General features: G+C 45.1%; 1 protein-coding gene across 2 annotated transcripts; it reads left to right on the forward strand.

The window, feature by feature from the left end:
- The first annotated feature begins 41 nt into the window (after window positions 1-41).
- LOC115151655 (membralin) lies at window positions 42-17,073 on the forward strand. 2 transcript variants are annotated; one of them, XR_003867334.1, is made up of 13 exons: window positions 42-450; window positions 807-1,098; window positions 6,130-6,480; window positions 6,584-6,686; window positions 10,487-10,597; window positions 11,208-11,330; window positions 11,461-11,561; window positions 11,766-11,823; window positions 11,934-12,017; window positions 12,425-12,557; window positions 12,885-12,984; window positions 13,577-14,579; window positions 15,681-17,073. XR_003867334.1 is itself a non-coding variant. In XM_029695776.1 (12 exons), the coding sequence occupies exons 2-12, from the start codon at window positions 886-888 to the stop codon at window positions 14,384-14,386; spliced, it is 2,187 nt and encodes a 728-aa protein (XP_029551636.1). In that variant the 5' UTR covers window positions 42-450; window positions 807-885; the 3' UTR covers window positions 14,387-16,654. The 2 variants fall into 2 exon arrangements, 1 of the variants encoding a protein (XP_029551636.1); XM_029695776.1 differs by having other exon boundaries at window positions 13,577-16,654.
- Window positions 17,074-17,117: the final 44 nt, after the last annotated feature.

Consider the following 17,117-nt stretch of genomic DNA (forward strand, 5'->3'; position numbering starts at 1 on the left):
TGGCCGCTCCATCTACAGAGGGCGCTCGCGGGAATCGACTCTTCTTGTCAGGCTTTCTTTCTTACATTTTGTCTTGCCTTATAGTTGTTGCTTCCCAGGCTATGTTAAGGAATCGTTGAGAGTATTGCAACAACTAACTAGCAAGGGATGCTTTTTTTTCAAGAATCAAGCACAAACTGGAATCATAGTTATCATTTCCATCTGAGATATATGATCGACAGTCTCGACTAAAAAGTAACAAGGCGGTTCTCATCGTAGAGCTTGAACGTCGTCAGCGACACTAGCTAGTAGCGTATTAATAACTTTATTTTATTGGGATATTTCTGGTGATTGGCAATGAGACAACTGCATAACAGCGAATTTAACATAACATACTAAGAATATACCTCCATAACAGTCAATGTTTCTTCGGAAGGTTGCGTGGTCGCTAGCATGATAGCTATGTTGCAGGTAACTAGATTGCTAGCCTGGGTGTGAATGTTGACTGACTGACGCTTAGTTATAAGGCCTACAATTTAATAGAACATTGCTTATTGTAAAGAAGATTTTGACATTCCTTTAAGTGCCATTGCTAACTAGATTAATACAAACCGTTTGCTTGCTAGCTAAATTGTATTGAAACTCATTAGCTAACGTTAGAGGAACGAGTTTGTAGCCGGATAGTTACATATATTTCTACGACATGGTCGTAGTGCAGCACAGCCCATTAAGACATTAAATTGGTCACCTCTAGAAATGGACTGTTCTGTTTAAACTGACAGCTGCGTTATTGCATTGGGTTAATGCAGTTTTGTACCATTCTACAGTTGGGGAGTTTTTGGTGCCACGTTTGACCTGGATTGAGATAGCTAACAAGCCGCTATCAGTCGTCCTGCCAGAGATAAAATGTCAGAAAACCAGGGCAACGCGAACAACAACGTCCCGCAAAATAACAATGGCGGGGCGAACAGGATACGAAACCCTAATATCAACCAAAACCCACTCATCAATGTTCGAGACAGACTTTTCCATGCCCTATTCTTCAAGATGGCAGTTACCTATGCCAGATTGTTTCCACCGTCTTTCAGAAGAATCTTCGAGTTCTTTATCCTACTAAAGGTAAGACTTCCCCTCACATGATTTTACCTTCATGTAGGCTACAAAATGTCAAGGATATGGTATCAAGTACACTCACCGAGGACGGTAGGCTAATTTGCTCCAAATAAATTTAGTTTTGTATATTCATTTTATAACTTTCAATTATCACAGGAAAGGGGCAATTCCACGGTAACAGAATGATGCTGACTCAGATTCTTCACTATAAAATGTATGTCAAACAAAACAATGATTGCGAAGTTAAACAAGCCATACAACTATGCACAAGGACTACTTTTGACAATTTCCACTGAACATTTTACAAAAACGCATTTACTTGAACAGTGCAGATGCAAAGTTTGGTAACAGAATTATGGTTTGTGATGTTTGTGCCCATTCTGTTTCCAAACTTTGCATTTGCGAAGTCCAGCCTTTGTTTTGATGTGTGGATTAGTTTGGATCTTAGATCTTACTTTGGTAGAACAGAAGTTTAAAAAAAATCCACTTGAATGCATCAGATCTGTGGTAACAACTATTCCGCCCAAATAAACAAATCTACAGTTGAAGACGAGCCTAACAGACGAGCTAAATCACTTCTATGCTCGCTTCAAGGCAAGCAACGCTGAGGCATGCATGAGAGCATCAGCTGTTCCGGACGACTGTGTGATCACGCACTCTGTAGCCGACGTGAGTAAGACCTTTAAACAGGTCAACATACACAAGGCTGCGGGGCCAGACGGATTACCGGGACGTGTGCTCCAGGTATGTGCTGACCAACTGGCAGGTGTCTTCGCTGACATTTTCAACATGTCCCTGATTGAGTCTGTAATACCAACATGTTTCAAGCAGACCACCATAGTCCCTGTGCCCAAGAACACAAAGGCAACTTGCCTAAATTACTACAGACCCGTAGCACTCACGTCCGTAGCCATGAAGTGCTTTAAAAGGTTGGTAATGGCTCACATCAACACCATTATCCCAGAAACCCTAGACCCACTCCAATTTGCATACCGCCCAAACAGATCCACAGATGATGCAATCTCTATTGCATTCCACACTGCCCTTTCCCACTTGGACAAAAGGAACACCTATGTGAGAATGCTATTAATTGACTACAGCTCAGCGTTCAACACTATAGTACCCTCAAAGCTCATCACTAAGCTAAGGAACCTGGGACTAAACACCTCCCTCTGCAACTGGATCCTGGACTTCCTGACGGGCTGCCCCCAGGTGGCAAGGGTAGGTAGCAACACATCTGCCACGCTGATCCTCAACACTGGAGCTCCCCAGGGGTGAGTGCTCAGTCCCCTCCTGTACTCCCTGTTCACCCACGACTGCATGGCCAGGCACGACTCCAACACCATCATTAAGTTTGCAGACGACACAAGTGGTAGGCCTGAACACCGACAACGACGAGACAGCCTATAGGGAGGAGGTCAGAGACCTGGTCCGGTGGTGCCAGGATAACAACCTATCAGTCAACGTAACCAAGACTAAGGAGTTGATTGTGGACTACAGGAAAAGAGGCACCGAGCACGCTCCCATTCTCATCGACGGGGCTGTAGTGGAGAAGGTTGAGCGCTTCAAGTTCCTTGGTGTCCACATCAACAAACTAGAATGATCCAAACACACCAAGACAGTCGTGAAGAGGGCACGACAAAGCTTATTCCCCCTCAGGAGACTAAAAAGATTTGGCATGGGTCCTGAGATCCTCAAAAGGTTCTACAGCTGCAACATCGAGAGCATCCTGACTGGTTGCATCACTGCCTGGTACGGCAATTGCTCGGCCTCCGACTGCAAGGCACTACAGAGGGTAGTTTGTATGGCCCAGTACATCACGGGAGCTAAGCTGCCTGCCATCTAGGACCTCTACACCAGGCGGTGTCAGAGGAAGGCCCTAAAAACATAGACCCCAGCCACCCCAGTCATAGACTGTATTCTCTACTACCATATGGCAAGCAGTACCGGAGTGCCAAGTCTAGGACAAAAATACTTCTCAACAGTTTTTACCCCAGGGCATAAGACTCCTGAACAGGTAACCAAATGGTTACCCGGACTATTTGCATTGTGTGCCCCCCCCCCAACCCCTCTCTTATGCTGCTGCTACTCTGTTTATCATATATGCATAGTCACTTAACTATACAGTCATGTACATATTACCTCAATTGGACCGACCAACCAGTGCTCCCGCCATTGGCTAACCTGGCTATCTGCATTGTGTCCCACCACCTGCCAACCCCTCTTTTTATGCTACTGCTACTCTCTGTTCATCATATATGCATAGTCACTTTAACCATACCTACATGTTCATACTACCTCAATAAGCCTGACTAACTGGTGTCTGTATATTGCCTTGCTACTGTTATTTTCAAATGTCTTTTTACTGTTTTATTTCTTTACTTACCTACACACACATACCTTTTTTTTCCCCCTGCTCTATTGGTTAGAGCCTGTAAGTAAGCATTTCACTGTAAGCTCTACACCTGTTGTATTCGGCGCACGTGACAAATAAACTTTGATTTGATAACCAGGTAGGTCTATTTTATGAAGTTTCCACCGGATCAGAGCATGACCTCTTTTCCCCTTTCATGCTAGTGGTACTCGAAAGGGAGAGAACTGGAACCATTTTTCAAATGGGTTACGTTGAGGAACTATTGTCATTCTCAATGGGTGTAAAAACAGACTTTGTTTACTTGCTTTTTGAGGTGAAAACATTTACTTGAGAAGCTCCACAGCTCATTAGTGGTGGTGAGTTAAGACAATAAGAAATTGTATCCGATCCCCAAATGGGCACATTTTATAGGTCTACATTTACGCGCAGGCCAGGTAGACTAGTCCTACTTCTTTGTGTAATCAGGTGCGTGTCCTTACTCAAGATTGACAGGAGCGCTCCAAGCGAAAGACAATGAATAAATTCACAACTCAAATGTAATGAAATGAACCAAAACATTTGTGTAGCCTACGTTGTGTGCTCTGCAAACAATGTGTCCACCCCTACAATGACAACAGTAAGACTGGAATAATAGTTTATTAAATGCATTTAACTCAAATTAACGTAACCAAACAAATATTGTAGGTTCGAAATTATTGGAATTAAGGTCAGTGGACTTCCGGTGATACTGGTGTGCCATCCCTGCGTGCTCTGCAATGGGCTTTAACCTGTTGGGGCTAGGGGGCAGTATTTGCACGGCCGGATAAAAAAACGTACCCGATTTAATCTGGTTACTACTCTTGCCCAGAAACGAGAATGTGCATATAATTAGTAGATTTGGATAGAAAACACTCTAAAGTTTCTAAAACTGTTTGAATGGTGTCTGTGAGTATAACAGAGCTCGTATGGTAGGCCAAAACCTGAGAAGATTCCATACAGGAAGTGCCCTGTCTGACAATTTGTTCTCCTTCTGCGGCATCTCTATCGACTATACAGCATCTCTGCTGTAACGTGACATTTTCTAAGGCTTCCATTGGCTCTCAGAAGGCGCCAGAAAGTGGAATGACGTCTCTCCAGTCTCTGGGTGAAAAACAGCAGGAGATTTTGTGAGTGGTCAGGCTGAGAACAGTGACACTGGAGATGCGCGTTCATGTGAATTCTCCATGTTTTTCTTTCTCTCTTTGAATGAATACAACGTCGCCCGGTTGGAATATTATCGCTATTTTACGAGAGAAATCGCATAAAATTGATTTTAAACAGCGTTTGACATGCTTCTAAGTACGGTAATGGAATATTTTTAATTTTTGTCACGAAATGCGCCCGCGCGTCACCCTTCGGATACTGATCTGAACGCACAAACAAAACGGAGCTATTTGAATATAACTATGGATTATTTGGAACCAAAACATTTGTTGTTGAAGTAGAAGTCCTGGGAGTGCATTCTGACAAAGAACAGCAAAGGTAATCCAATTTTTCTTATAGTAAATCTGAGTTTGGTGAGGGCCAAACTTGGTGGGTGTCAAATTAGCTAGCCGTGATATCTACTCAGAATATTACAAAATGTGCTTTCGCCGAAAAGCTATTTTAAAATCTGACACCGCGATTGCATAAAGCAGTTCTGTATGTATTTTGCGAACGTTAATCGTGAGTAATTTAGTAAATTCACCGGAAGTTTGCGGTGGGTATGCTAGTTCTGAACATCACATGCTAATGTAAAAAGCTGTTTTTTTATATAAATTTGAACTTGATTGAACAAAACATGCATGTATTGTATAACATAATGTCCAAGGAGTGTCATCTGTTGAAGATCATCAAAGGTTAGTGCTGCATTTAGCTGTGGTTTTGGTTTTTGTGACATATATGCTTGCTTTGAAAATGGCTGTGTGATTATTTTTGGCAGGGTACTCTCCTGACATAATCTAAAGTTTTGCTTTCGCTGTAAAGCCTTTTTGAAATCGGACAGTGTGGTTAGATTAACGAGAGTCTTGTCTTTAAAATGGTGTAAAATAGTCATATGTTTGAGAAATTGAAGTTATAGCATTTATGAGGTATTTGTATTTCGCGCCACGTGATTCCACTGGCTGTTGACTAGGTTCCCCAGGGAGGTTAACACTGGCCTGCTTAACCCAGAAGCCAGCCACACCAATGTATTGGAGGAAACACCATTCACCTGACAACTGAGGTCAGCCTGCAGGCTCCCGGCCTGCCACAAGGAGTCGCTAGAGCGCGATGAGCCAAGTTAAACCCCCCCCCACCCGGCCAAACCTTCCCTAACCCGGACGACGCTGGGCCAATTGTACGCCACCCTATGGAACTCCTGATCACGGCCGGTTGTAATACAGCCCGGGATCAAACCCGGGTCTGTGGTAACGCCTCTAGCACTACAATGCCCCGCAATAAAAAATGTTATATTATATAATATCCTTTTTCCTTCAATGTGTTTGTTATCAACATTAACAATGGTGCAGGAGGGGGAATGTACAAAAACATGTATCCTAGTAAATGTGTCCCCTTTGGCACCATTAAACATATGTAAAGGCCAATCCCAAATTGACCTCCATCTCAATACTGCTTTAGACTCCATCTGCCATTAGTTAATGCCTTCCACCCTCTTCTTCCACCAGGCACTGTTTATTCTCTTCATCCTGGCCTATATCCACATCGCTTTCTCACGCTCGCCCATCAACTGCCTGGAGCACGTGCGGGAGAAGTGGCCGCGAGACGGCATCCTGCGAGTGGAGATCCAGCGCAACTCGTCGCGTGCGCCCATCTTCCTGCAGTTCTACGACTCAGACGGTCTCCAGGGCCTGGTCAAGGAGCCTGAGGGGGAGGGAGGAGGAGGGCTGGGCCTGGCCACGCTCCACCACGAGGAGGGGGAGGGAGGAGGAGGGCTGGGCCTGGCCACGCTCCACCACGAGGAGGAGGAGGACGAGGAGGAGATGACCCTGGAGATGTTTGACAACAGTTCTGTGAGGGTGAGTCACCGCTACTGGCGTGGAGGGAGGGGCTGAGAGAGACCAATAATCCTGCATCATTTATACATTAACTCACTAAGTCTTTTTCTCTTTTCTTTGTCAGTTTGAGCTTGACATCGAGCCGCGGCTGAAGCCCTCGCTGAGTGGTGGGGGAGGGGGCCTCAACGACAGCCAGGACCTCTCCTTCAGCCAGGCGCCCACTAAAGGTATGCAGCCGCTGAGGGAGACAGTCTCCCAGATTGAGATGCTACCTCGAGCTGGTAAACTCAATCCCCCCCAGTGAGTGAGAAATCCTCAATCCACTCCTTTCTTTCTGCTAATTAGCTCCCTGATCTTCCCTTCCAGCCATCTTTTTGTCGTTAGTCACCCCCATGATTCCATTCCAAAAATGTGTTCCCTTGTCTTTTGCCCCTCAATGACTTCATGTAGCTGTTGTTGTCAAGGAGCATTGTTTGAATCAGACTGTGTGGCCATGTAGCGATGCCATCTTGCCTCCCCAGTGGGCCCTGGCTGTGCCCAGACAAAGACTGTGTGTGGGCTTGGAGCTGACCCTTTGTAGATCGGGCCAGCAGTAGCAGTTGAGAGCCAGACTTTAGTTTAGGCCCAGTTTGTGTTGTGTGCCTTTGACCCTGTCTCCTTGCATTGGTTTTAACCAATCTAAATTGCCTTTGCATAAGTGTTTTTCTGTGCTATACATGGTCTGTGTAAACCTGAGTCCTCCTTTCCGTAATTTGCTTTTAGATGGTCACAGTGGCGCCCGAGGGGATGGCTGCCGTTTTACTGGCTCCTAACCGCATTTTTTTTGTAACTCACTTTGTACATAATGTTGCTGCTACTTTCTCTTATGACCAAAAAGAGCTTCTGGACATCAAAACGGCGATTACTCACCTCGAACTGGACGAATATTTTTTCTTTAATGAGTCTGACGCAAAGGATATACTGCTTCCCGGAGACCAGGCCCTCTGAAAATACAGGGGGTGCCTTATGAGAATTCGTCGGCGAGTGAGTAAACCACCACTACCCTCGATATTATTGGCCAACGTGCAATCACTGGAAAACAAACTGGATGATCTACGATTTAATAATGTCCTATCAATGGGACATTAAACTGTAATATCTTGTTTCACCGAGACATGGCTGAACGACTACACGGATTGTATAGAGCTGGCTGGCTTCCCTGTTTTTCGGCAGGACAGAGCAGCTATGTCTGGTAAGACGAGGGATGGGTGTGTGTCTATTTGTCAATAACTACTGGTGCGCTATGTCTAATATTAAAGAAGTCTTGAGGAATTGCTCGCCTGAGGTAGAATACCTCATGATAAGCTGTAGACCACACCATCTACCAAGAGCTTACATCTATATTATTCGTAGCTGTCTAGTTACCACCACAAACCAATGCTGGCACTAAGACCGCACTCAACGAGCTGTGTAAGGCCATAAACAAACAAGAAAATGCTAATTCAGAAGCGGCGCTTCTAGTGGCCGGGGACTTCAATGCAGACAAACTTAAATCCGCTTTACCTCATTTATACCAGCATGTCACGTGCAACCAGAGGAGAGAAACTCTAGACCACCTTTACTCCACACACAGACGCATACAAAGCTCGCCCTCCATTTGGCAAATCTGGCCATAATTCTATCCTCCTGATTCCTGCTTACAAGCAAAAATGAAAGCAGGAAGCACCAGTGACTCGCTCAATACAGAAGTGGTCAGATGACACGGCTGCTTCGCTACAGGACTGTTTTGCTAGCACAGACTGGAATATATTTGGGATTCATCTAATGGCATTGAGGATGATACCACCACAGTCAACGGCTTCATCAATAAGTGCATCAACGATGTCGTCCCTACAGTGACCATATGTACATTTCCCAACTAGAAGCCATGGATTACAGGCAACATCCACACTGAGCTAAAGGCTAGAGCTTCCGCTTTCAAGGAGCGGGGTACTAATCCGGACTATTATAAGAAATCCTGCCATGCCCTCAAACGAACCATCAAACAGGCAAAGCGTTACCAATTGGATACCATGAAATTGGGGAGAAAAATGGGTAAAAAAACAAAGCATCAATATGGGTCTATTATTGAATCCTACTACACTTGCTCTGACGCTTGTCAGATGTGGCAGGGCTTGGAAACTTTTACAGACTACAAAGGGGAAACTCAGCTGCGGGCTGCCCTTTTTTATGCTTGCTTTGAGGCAAGAAAACACTGAAGCATGCTTGAGAGCACCAGCTGTTCCGGATGACTGTGTGATCACACTCCATAGCCGATGTAAGCAAGACCTTTAAACAGGTCAACATTCACAAGGCCACAGGGCCAGATGGATTACCAGGATGTGTACTCCAAGCATGCACAGGCTAACTAGCAAGTGTCTACACTGACATTTTCAACCTCTCCCTGGCCGAATCTGTAAATCCATACATGTCTCAAACAGACCACCATAGTCCCTGTGCCCAAGATAGTGAAGGTAACCTGCCTAAATGATTACGTTTAGGGTTAAAATTCCAGACGGTTAGTATTGCTGTTTCAAGTTGTAATTATCATTAAAACCGTGTTTGATTACCGCGGTTTTGAAAAACTCAAGGTGAATACTATCCAGCCTCAACCAAAGTTAGCAACTGTCTGACACAGGTGTAGCATGCAACGTGGGTTATGTTTTGTGTGAACATGGTGGAAGGCAGTGACAGCGCTTGGGAGAATTGTCAGCCTTCTAAGAGGACCAAATTTGAAGTGTGGTCTTATTTTGGGTTTTACAAGAGTGCTGAGGGAAACTTAATCGAAGATGGTCGCCCTGTCTACAGAATATGCAACAAAATCTCTGCGAAAGGGGGCAACACTTCAGTCATCTTTGTGACCACTACTTTATAGTGAATGCAAGGTAAGTTAATATTTAGCTCAATGCATAATGGGGGGGAAATGTCATGGTTTGTCTAACTTGCTAATAGCTTGTCAATGTAAACTGAAGTTTTCAGTGTCGCAACCTCTTGTAAAAACTCTACACGTTGTTCTGCTGCTGTAAGCGTCGGTTGTCTGCAGACTCTATTCTTCCATTGCTAGGCTGGACAACAGAACGAGTCAAAATTCACCAAAGGTTAAAAAACAGCAAAATAACATTGGCTAAGCTGGAACACTAGTGCGAGCCCATAGCAAATAAATGGAATCGAATGTTCGCAGAGCCTGTTTTGACTGGAGTGATGTTTAGAATTCAATTTCGCCTAAATGGCACAAACAAATGTTTCCCTTTTTTATTTTACCTCTACAATCTGTTCGTCTGACGAAACTGGGAAAAAAACAACTTGTGTAGAAAGTGACATCCGCACCTCGACGGTGTCAACTGTGCTTATGTCTGCGTAAGGAGAAAGTAGGGAAAAAATGAACTTCTATTTTTGGTCTAGTGATCGATGACAAATGAGCTCGCTGCCCAGGCTTACATAATTACAAAGAGATTCTCCTGATTTTGAAACGGTGCCCGACTTGAATATACACATTTTGATATTTGACGAAATAGACCGGCATGCCTCTCCATAGGAAAACAATGGAGGGAGCTCAACGTTCCAAGGGCAACAATTATTTTGGGGCTAGCATTTGATGACAATCGAGCTCACTGCCCACACTTGGATAATTAGAAAGATGAGATTCTCATTATTAAAATGGTGTTAGACTTGAAAAGAAATCGAAATATACACATTGCGAGAGATTTGACGAAATAGACAGACATGCCCATATATCCCCCATAGGAAACAATGGGACAAGGGCAGCTCGCGGCTGAGTTTCCCCTTTGTAGTCTGTAAAAGTTTCCAAGCCCTGACACATCTGACAAGCGTCAGAGCAAGTGTAGTATGATTCTGACCGTAAGGCGCTACAAAGGGTAGTGCGTACTTCCCAGTACATCACTGGGGCCAATGCAAGCGTGTGTGCAGTGGGGTTGGTGAGCTGCAGTGTGTTGGCAGGATGTGGTAAGCTGCGCTGCTTACCTGTGAGTGTGTGTCTCTGTGCCTTCAGTGTGGCCTCAGGAGGAATACATAGTGGAGTACTCTCTGGAGTACGGCTTCCTCCGCTTGTCCCAGACCACCCGGCAACGCCTCAACATCCCTGTCATGGTCGTCACGCTGGGTAAGCTGTTATAAAGCCTACTTAACACTGACATAGCACATGATGGCAGGTGCCATGAACAGTCATAGCTGGTGAGCTGTGTTAAGCCTACTTAACACCACTTTAACCATGACATAGCAGGTGTCATAAACAGTCATACAGTACCTGGGTAAGCTGTGTTATTAACTTAAACCTACTTAAAGGTAGACTCATCGAAATGACGTAGATGCAGAAAGTAAACGGCATACTGGGCCAATTTCCGCAACACCTAAGAGCGTTGAAGCGCTCTGCTGTTTTGGTCCCGTGGTTACCACGCTGTAACGGTGTAATGAATTTGGACTGTAGGTCATATTGGACAACACAATGCTGCACTCATATTAACGGAAGTTGAAGCTGAAGGCTCTCAGACCACCCTTTTGTTGAGCCTCCACGGCTAACTTTCACATGTGCGTTTGTCTTTTAGCAGATGCTCTTATTCAGAGCTTAAAGGGTGTAGGTGTTGTAGAAACACAGGTATTGCCAGCAAAACACTTCAAGCTAAGTCGTCATCATAACACTCTAACAAGTCTGTTACAGGTAGCACAAACAAGTGTTAGAGGGTAGGAGGGGCTCTGTGTGTGTCTGTGTGCAGACCCCATGAAGGATCACTGCTTTGGGGACAGCTTCAGTCACCTCCTCCTGGATGAGTTCCTAGGCTACGATGACATCCTGATGTCTAGTGTCAAGGCCCTGGCAGAGAACGAGGAGGACAAAGGTACATGGTGCTTAGGGAAGGAGGTGTGTGTGTGTGTGTGTGTGTGTCAGGGATTCTCCCATATCTTTCTTTTCTTGGTGGTGTGCAAAGGCCTGTGTGTGTTTCTGACCGGTGCTCTGTGTGAGAACAGGCTTCCTCAGGAATGTGGTGTCCGGGGAACACTACCGATTTGTCAGCATGTGGATGGCCCGCACCTCCTACCTGGCTGCCTTTGTCATCATGGTAATATTCGTAAGTAGCAATCTCCACACACCTTTTGTCAAACTTGTGTTAAATGTAGCCCATGAGAAACCTTCATTTAGGTTCTTTACTCTGAAGTTTCACAAACAATACAACATATTTGGTATGATAAATTAGCTGGTGCTTAACTAACTCCCTGGGTTATTCATGAAAGATAAGTTAAGCTGTTGTCTGTTTCCTTCTCTGTGTCTACAGACCCTGTCAGTGTCTATGCTGCTGCGCTACTCCCACCACCAGATCTTTGTCTTCATTGGTGAGTCACACTCACACCCCTCTCAACTCTAGTAGTCCTGGAAGAATACATCTCTATATGCCCTACATGCCAGATGCTCAATCTCTGACCTTTAACCTCTGTTTCTCTAGTGGACCTTCTGCAGATGTTGGAGATGAACATGACCATCGCCTTCCCAGCAGCGCCTCTGCTTACCGTCATCCTGGCTCTCGTGGGTAAGAGTGTCATACCATTGAGCCGCCATCTCTACAGTTACAGATGCGATCAAATATATTGGTACCTTTGCGTGATTCACCATTTCTTCTAAAATAAGATGAAATTGAAAATACTTTGTTTACGTGTGTATTTGTATGATTTAAAATGGCCCGGACTGAATTATTTAAAATTCTAGTAAATTCGGTTGGTGGCAATGATTCTCATTTACTGTGTAATTTCTTACCTGTTGTTGGTGCCTACATGGTAAAAAAGTAATTCATCAAGTTTTGAAAAGAGAACGGAACATTCTGTCTATTGCGCTCCATTGTAAAGAGCCATGGGTGCCAACATATGTAACTACAACAAGCTGGGTCTTGTGACGGTTTCTAGATTGAACAGGTGGTACAAATCTCTTCCTCTCTCCCAGGCATGGAGGCCATCATGTCGGAGTTCTTCAACGACACCACCACCGCCTTCTACATCATCCTCATCGTGTGGCTGGCCGACCAGTACGACGCCATCTGCTGCCACACCAACACCAGCAAACGTCATTGGCTGAGGTGAGTTCAACACACCAACACCAGCAAATGCCAATAGCTGATATAAACCATTCATACCCTCCTATCTTGCATCAAATGGGGATGGGCAGAGAGAAAGGGCCCTTGGAACATGAAGAGAAAGGGCCCTTGGAACATGAAGAGAAAGGGCCCTTGGAACATTATTTACTGTGTTTCTATGTAGTCAGTTGAACTAATTTGCTTATTCTCTCCACTACCATACAACTGATCACTTTGTCTCTCCAGTTCCAGACAGTCTATCCATTCCTCTGTTTGTCAGTCTAGTTATTTTTGTCTACTCTCTAAGGAGGCTGTCTCTGTCTCCTGCAGGTTCTTCTATCTGTATCACTTTGCGTTCTACGCCTACCACTACCGCTTCAACGGCCAGTACAGCAGCCTGGCTCTGGTCACCTCCTGGCTCTTCATACAGGTGAGAAGGGTTGGAGGAAAGAAATTGACTAGAGAAAATAAACTCACTCAAACTGTAGTGTGATTTCAAAGTGTGTGTGTTTAGTTAATAGCCCACGCACTCCATCCTCCAGCATTTTGAATACGAGCACCAAGTCAAAACACTAGAGACTTCGCCTTTTTTCCACGAGGCCTACACACCAGTTATTCAGTACACTGAGCTGGAAAGTGCTTCATCTTTTAATCAAGTGGACATGTTATTGTGGCCTTCTACTTACTCATTATTCATTAGATGGTAAACAAACAAAACATAGAATAACATTTATTTTAGCAAATCGCTAAAGAAGGTAATATCGGGTTGGTGTGTTTTCAAACCGATTTTAATTGAATGTCCTGAATATGATCTATAGAAGTGACTGTGTGATTCTAATGGTTTAGCCCAAATGCTAGTGGCTGGACCAAAGAGATTAGCATCCTAGGCTAGAGTGTAGCCAATGCCAGCCACCCCTTGTTCTAGGTTATAGCCTCTCCAGGCCCTGTTTCTAATGCCATGACTTAAACACAGACTTACTTTAATAAGCTCCTACATCTCTTCTTCATCCCTCCATCCCTAGCACTCCATGATCTACTTCTTCCACCACTACGAGCTTCCGGCCATCCTGCAACAGATCCGCATCCAGGAGATGCTGCTGCAGAACCAGCTGGCGGGCCAGGGGGGCAACCAGACGGCCCTGCAGGACAACCTCAACAACAACACCACCACCGCTGCAGCAGCCCCAGCTCGGGGACGGGAAGCCAACGGCCAGGTCCGACCGCCAGATGAGCCCCTGGCTTCGTCGGTGGCCCATGCCCAAGGTTCAGCGACCCTGGCTTCCCAGTCAAACGGCCTGGCCGGTAGCGCCACGTTAGAAGGGGCCGTAGGAGAGTTGACGACCGAGCTGGACTGGATGGCGGAGACGACAGCCATCATCACGGAGGCCTTGTCCTCCTCAGCCCCCCAACCTGGGGGGTCTTTGCTGGAGAGCACGGCAGGGGGGTTGCTGGGGGAGGTCAGAGGGGTGGGGAGGGTTGGTGTTTCTGAGGCAGGCCTCAGCGTGGTGGCGGAGATTCGAATGGGAGGGGGTGGTGGTGGAGGAGAGAGCACAAGTGGCACCGGTCCCAGCTTGATGGCAGTGGAAATCAAAACCATAGTGGCCTGTAGAGGCAGTGCAGCAGGATCAGGCCTGCCTCCTCCCTCTCCTCCAATGGGAGGACTCCAGGAAGCAGAGACTTGCCTCTCTAGTGTCAGGCCGTACCTTCCTCAACCACCTTCTCCACACACAGACTGCAGTAGGGCAGTGGTTGGGGAGCCAGAATGCCCCAGGCAGAGCCCCACAGATTGGGACTCCAAGACAGAGGAAGCCCCCAGCCCCACTCCATCCTGAGCCCCCCCTCCCTACACACCCGCTCCCAAAAGCAGAGGAAACATATCTTCTCCCCCTCAATTCTTCTTCCAACACCGCAAGATGCCGACGTGGCTTTATTTCTGTAATGTCATTCTTACGACACCAAGGAGAAGAAGAGGGGGATGGAAAGCTGAGGAAATGAAAAGCCCCGCCCCTCAACTTCTCTTCAAAGGTGTGGAACTGTTCGGAAATGGCTACCCTGACATACATTTTGTTGCCTTGATTATTATTATTATTTTTTATTTGAAAATGTATTTGTAAAATAATCATCAATCCCATTGCATTGGTGATATACAATTCCTTAAAGATGATGATTCTGTTGGTTAGGGGGCGTCTCGACTGGCTATGGAAATGGCGGTGTATGTTTCCTTTTGAGAGCACAGTGGACTTTACAAGGCTGCAAAACATGAACTCTTGTCCCATCCATTCATTTATTCCATCTGGTCCTCAAACCCAGAAAAAAGACAGCCCTGTGTTTTGAGTTGCTCATTTTTCTTTCAGAACTGTTAAACAGGCTAATAAAGTTGCTGTGGTTTGTCATGATACTTGGTCAAACCCCACTTCTCACAAGCTCTCAACTTCTTCTCCAGTTTGGAGGTTGTAGTCCTAACTGGCAACTGGCTCCGCAAGCTAGCTCTATCCCTGACTGGAGCATCGTGGGAAATTGAGTTGATATCCACTGTTTTGGAGTGTTAAGTACACCTCCTTGCTCGGATGTTTTGCCAATCCACTGCTCTTACGATGATTGGTAGGTGGCAGTTGCTTCCGTACTGCTTGAGCCGCAAGAAGAGCTGTCATGACTGCAGTTTCTTTTGTCTTCACCCCTTTTTTTGAGTGAACCTGCATCATTACATCCCTCTGGGAACTTTTCTGTGTACCGTCAGGACACTAGGCCCATTTTCTCACCCATAACTCATTACCCAATTAGTGAAACCTTGCCTTACATCCTGTGTTCCAAAAGAGGAGCATGTGACTGTAAGAATTAAGTTGTATTAGGATGTTTTCTGGTGCATGGCATCAGCTGACGGCAGCCCACTCCAAGCTGGTAACAGACAGGTCTTTGCTTCAGACTAGCACAAGACGATAGCTGGCTATGTTAAATGGCTTCAGGGTAAAGCTATTGTAACCACGCCAACCAATCTCCATTACACCTGTCATTGATCTACTGTTCAGCTCAAAGGGCAAGTTGTGATGAAATTGCATGCCTTGGACGCTCCAATTTAATTTGGTAAAGAGCGTATTTTCATAATGTTTCTTGTTTTAAAACCTCCAGATGATGATGATGATGAAGCTGCTGAAGACTACCTTGGAAACTTTACCAGACTTGTGTGGCCACTGCTTTGTTTGATAGCTCACGAGAGACTAAACTGGACTTGCAACCCTAGTAAGATGCTACTGTGAGACAAACTACCTGTCATCAGATGGACCTGACTTACATCATGCTCCCCCTTTCTGGAACCAGCTGAACACGGTTCGAAGATGGACAGGGTGTAACAAAAGTCGAGAGAATTTCAAATGATAACGCCATAGAAGTAGAAACTGTCAGGGCAGAATAAACAGGGAATAGTGACAGATGTGTTCAATGTCTACATCCTCATCTGTTGAAACAGACCAATTTCCTGCCCAGAGAGCTTTATTTTGATGCCTTATGATTCCAAATGAGATATTATTATTGGAAGTGCATGTTGAGACTTCCTTAGCAGTCGAATTTAAGCAGGTTTTTGACGTATAGTGGCCTCATATCAGAGGAAAATGGTTTATATTTCAACGGAATCACGATAACCAAGGGACATTTAGCAAAATGGGTTAGACTTTTCCATTGTTAGTTCTATTGAGACAGGAGTAGAATCATTTCTGTTCAGTGAGTTGCGTGGAGGTGTAGTCATGGCTATGCAGTGGGCAGGACCGAGGATGTGGTTCTGGTTTGAAAGGTCCAAGTTGTGCAATATGACAGGAAGTCAGTTTAAAGAGAAGTCTTGTTCATTGTAGAAGAGGATACTTTTACAGATGCGACAAATATGCTCCATCAATGACGTTTCTTTATCTGTGCCTATATGCTGTTCTGTAAGAAAAAAAACGGGATGATTGTAGCCTTGCAAACAGTTGCTGTCCAGTTGTAGCTCATTTTAGGCAATGTAAACAAATCCTTCAATCTGTGATGGACTAGATTCCTTCTCTCATTCAAATGTATTTAACTGTTTGGTAAACTACGTGCAGAAGAAGCATTCTTTGCACAAGCAATTGTCGTTGGTGTAGTTGTTTGTGTGTCCTAGTATTGGTTATATAAATCCTATCCTTCAGTAGGTAGGGTTACGTGCACCACTAGTTATTGTAGGTTGAAATAGGCCAGCATTTCCCAAACTCCAACCTGGGGTACACGTTTTGGTTTTTGCCCTAGCACTACACAGCTGATTCAAATAAAAAGTCGAGTTGATTATTTGAATCAGCTAGGTAGGCCTATGTAATGCTGAGCCATTAACCACAATGTGCACCGCTCGGGGTCCCCAGGATGAAGTTTGGGAAACGCTGACAGGCTATTCCAAATAATGTCCATGTTTTCACGCCTGATTAACAAAAGGATCCCATGTCAAAGGAAAAATGACACCCTGTTTTTTGTCTAAATGTTTGGAAAGAGTTCATGTGTAATACAGACTTCATGGTTCAGGTACTACCTGTTATTCTATCACTGAAATATTCTAGCATTTCTCTG

Source organism: Salmo trutta, chromosome 17 (genome assembly GCF_901001165.1).
Source record: "Salmo trutta chromosome 17, fSalTru1.1, whole genome shotgun sequence".
In the NCBI taxonomy this organism is placed as follows: domain Eukaryota; kingdom Metazoa; phylum Chordata; class Actinopteri; order Salmoniformes; family Salmonidae; genus Salmo; species Salmo trutta.

Bases quoted from the DNA above. Each gene is read 5' to 3' on its own strand.
- LOC115151655 (XM_029695776.1), top strand. From the start codon at position 886: ATGTCAGAAAACCAGGGCAACGCGAACAACAACGTCCCGCAAAATAAC. The intron at 10,598-11,207 runs GTAAGCTGTTAT...GTCTGTGTGCAG, and splicing joins TGTCATGGTCGTCACGCTGG to ACCCCATGAAGGATCACTGC. The intron at 11,331-11,460 runs GTACATGGTGCT...GTGTGAGAACAG, and splicing joins AGAGAACGAGGAGGACAAAG to GCTTCCTCAGGAATGTGGTG.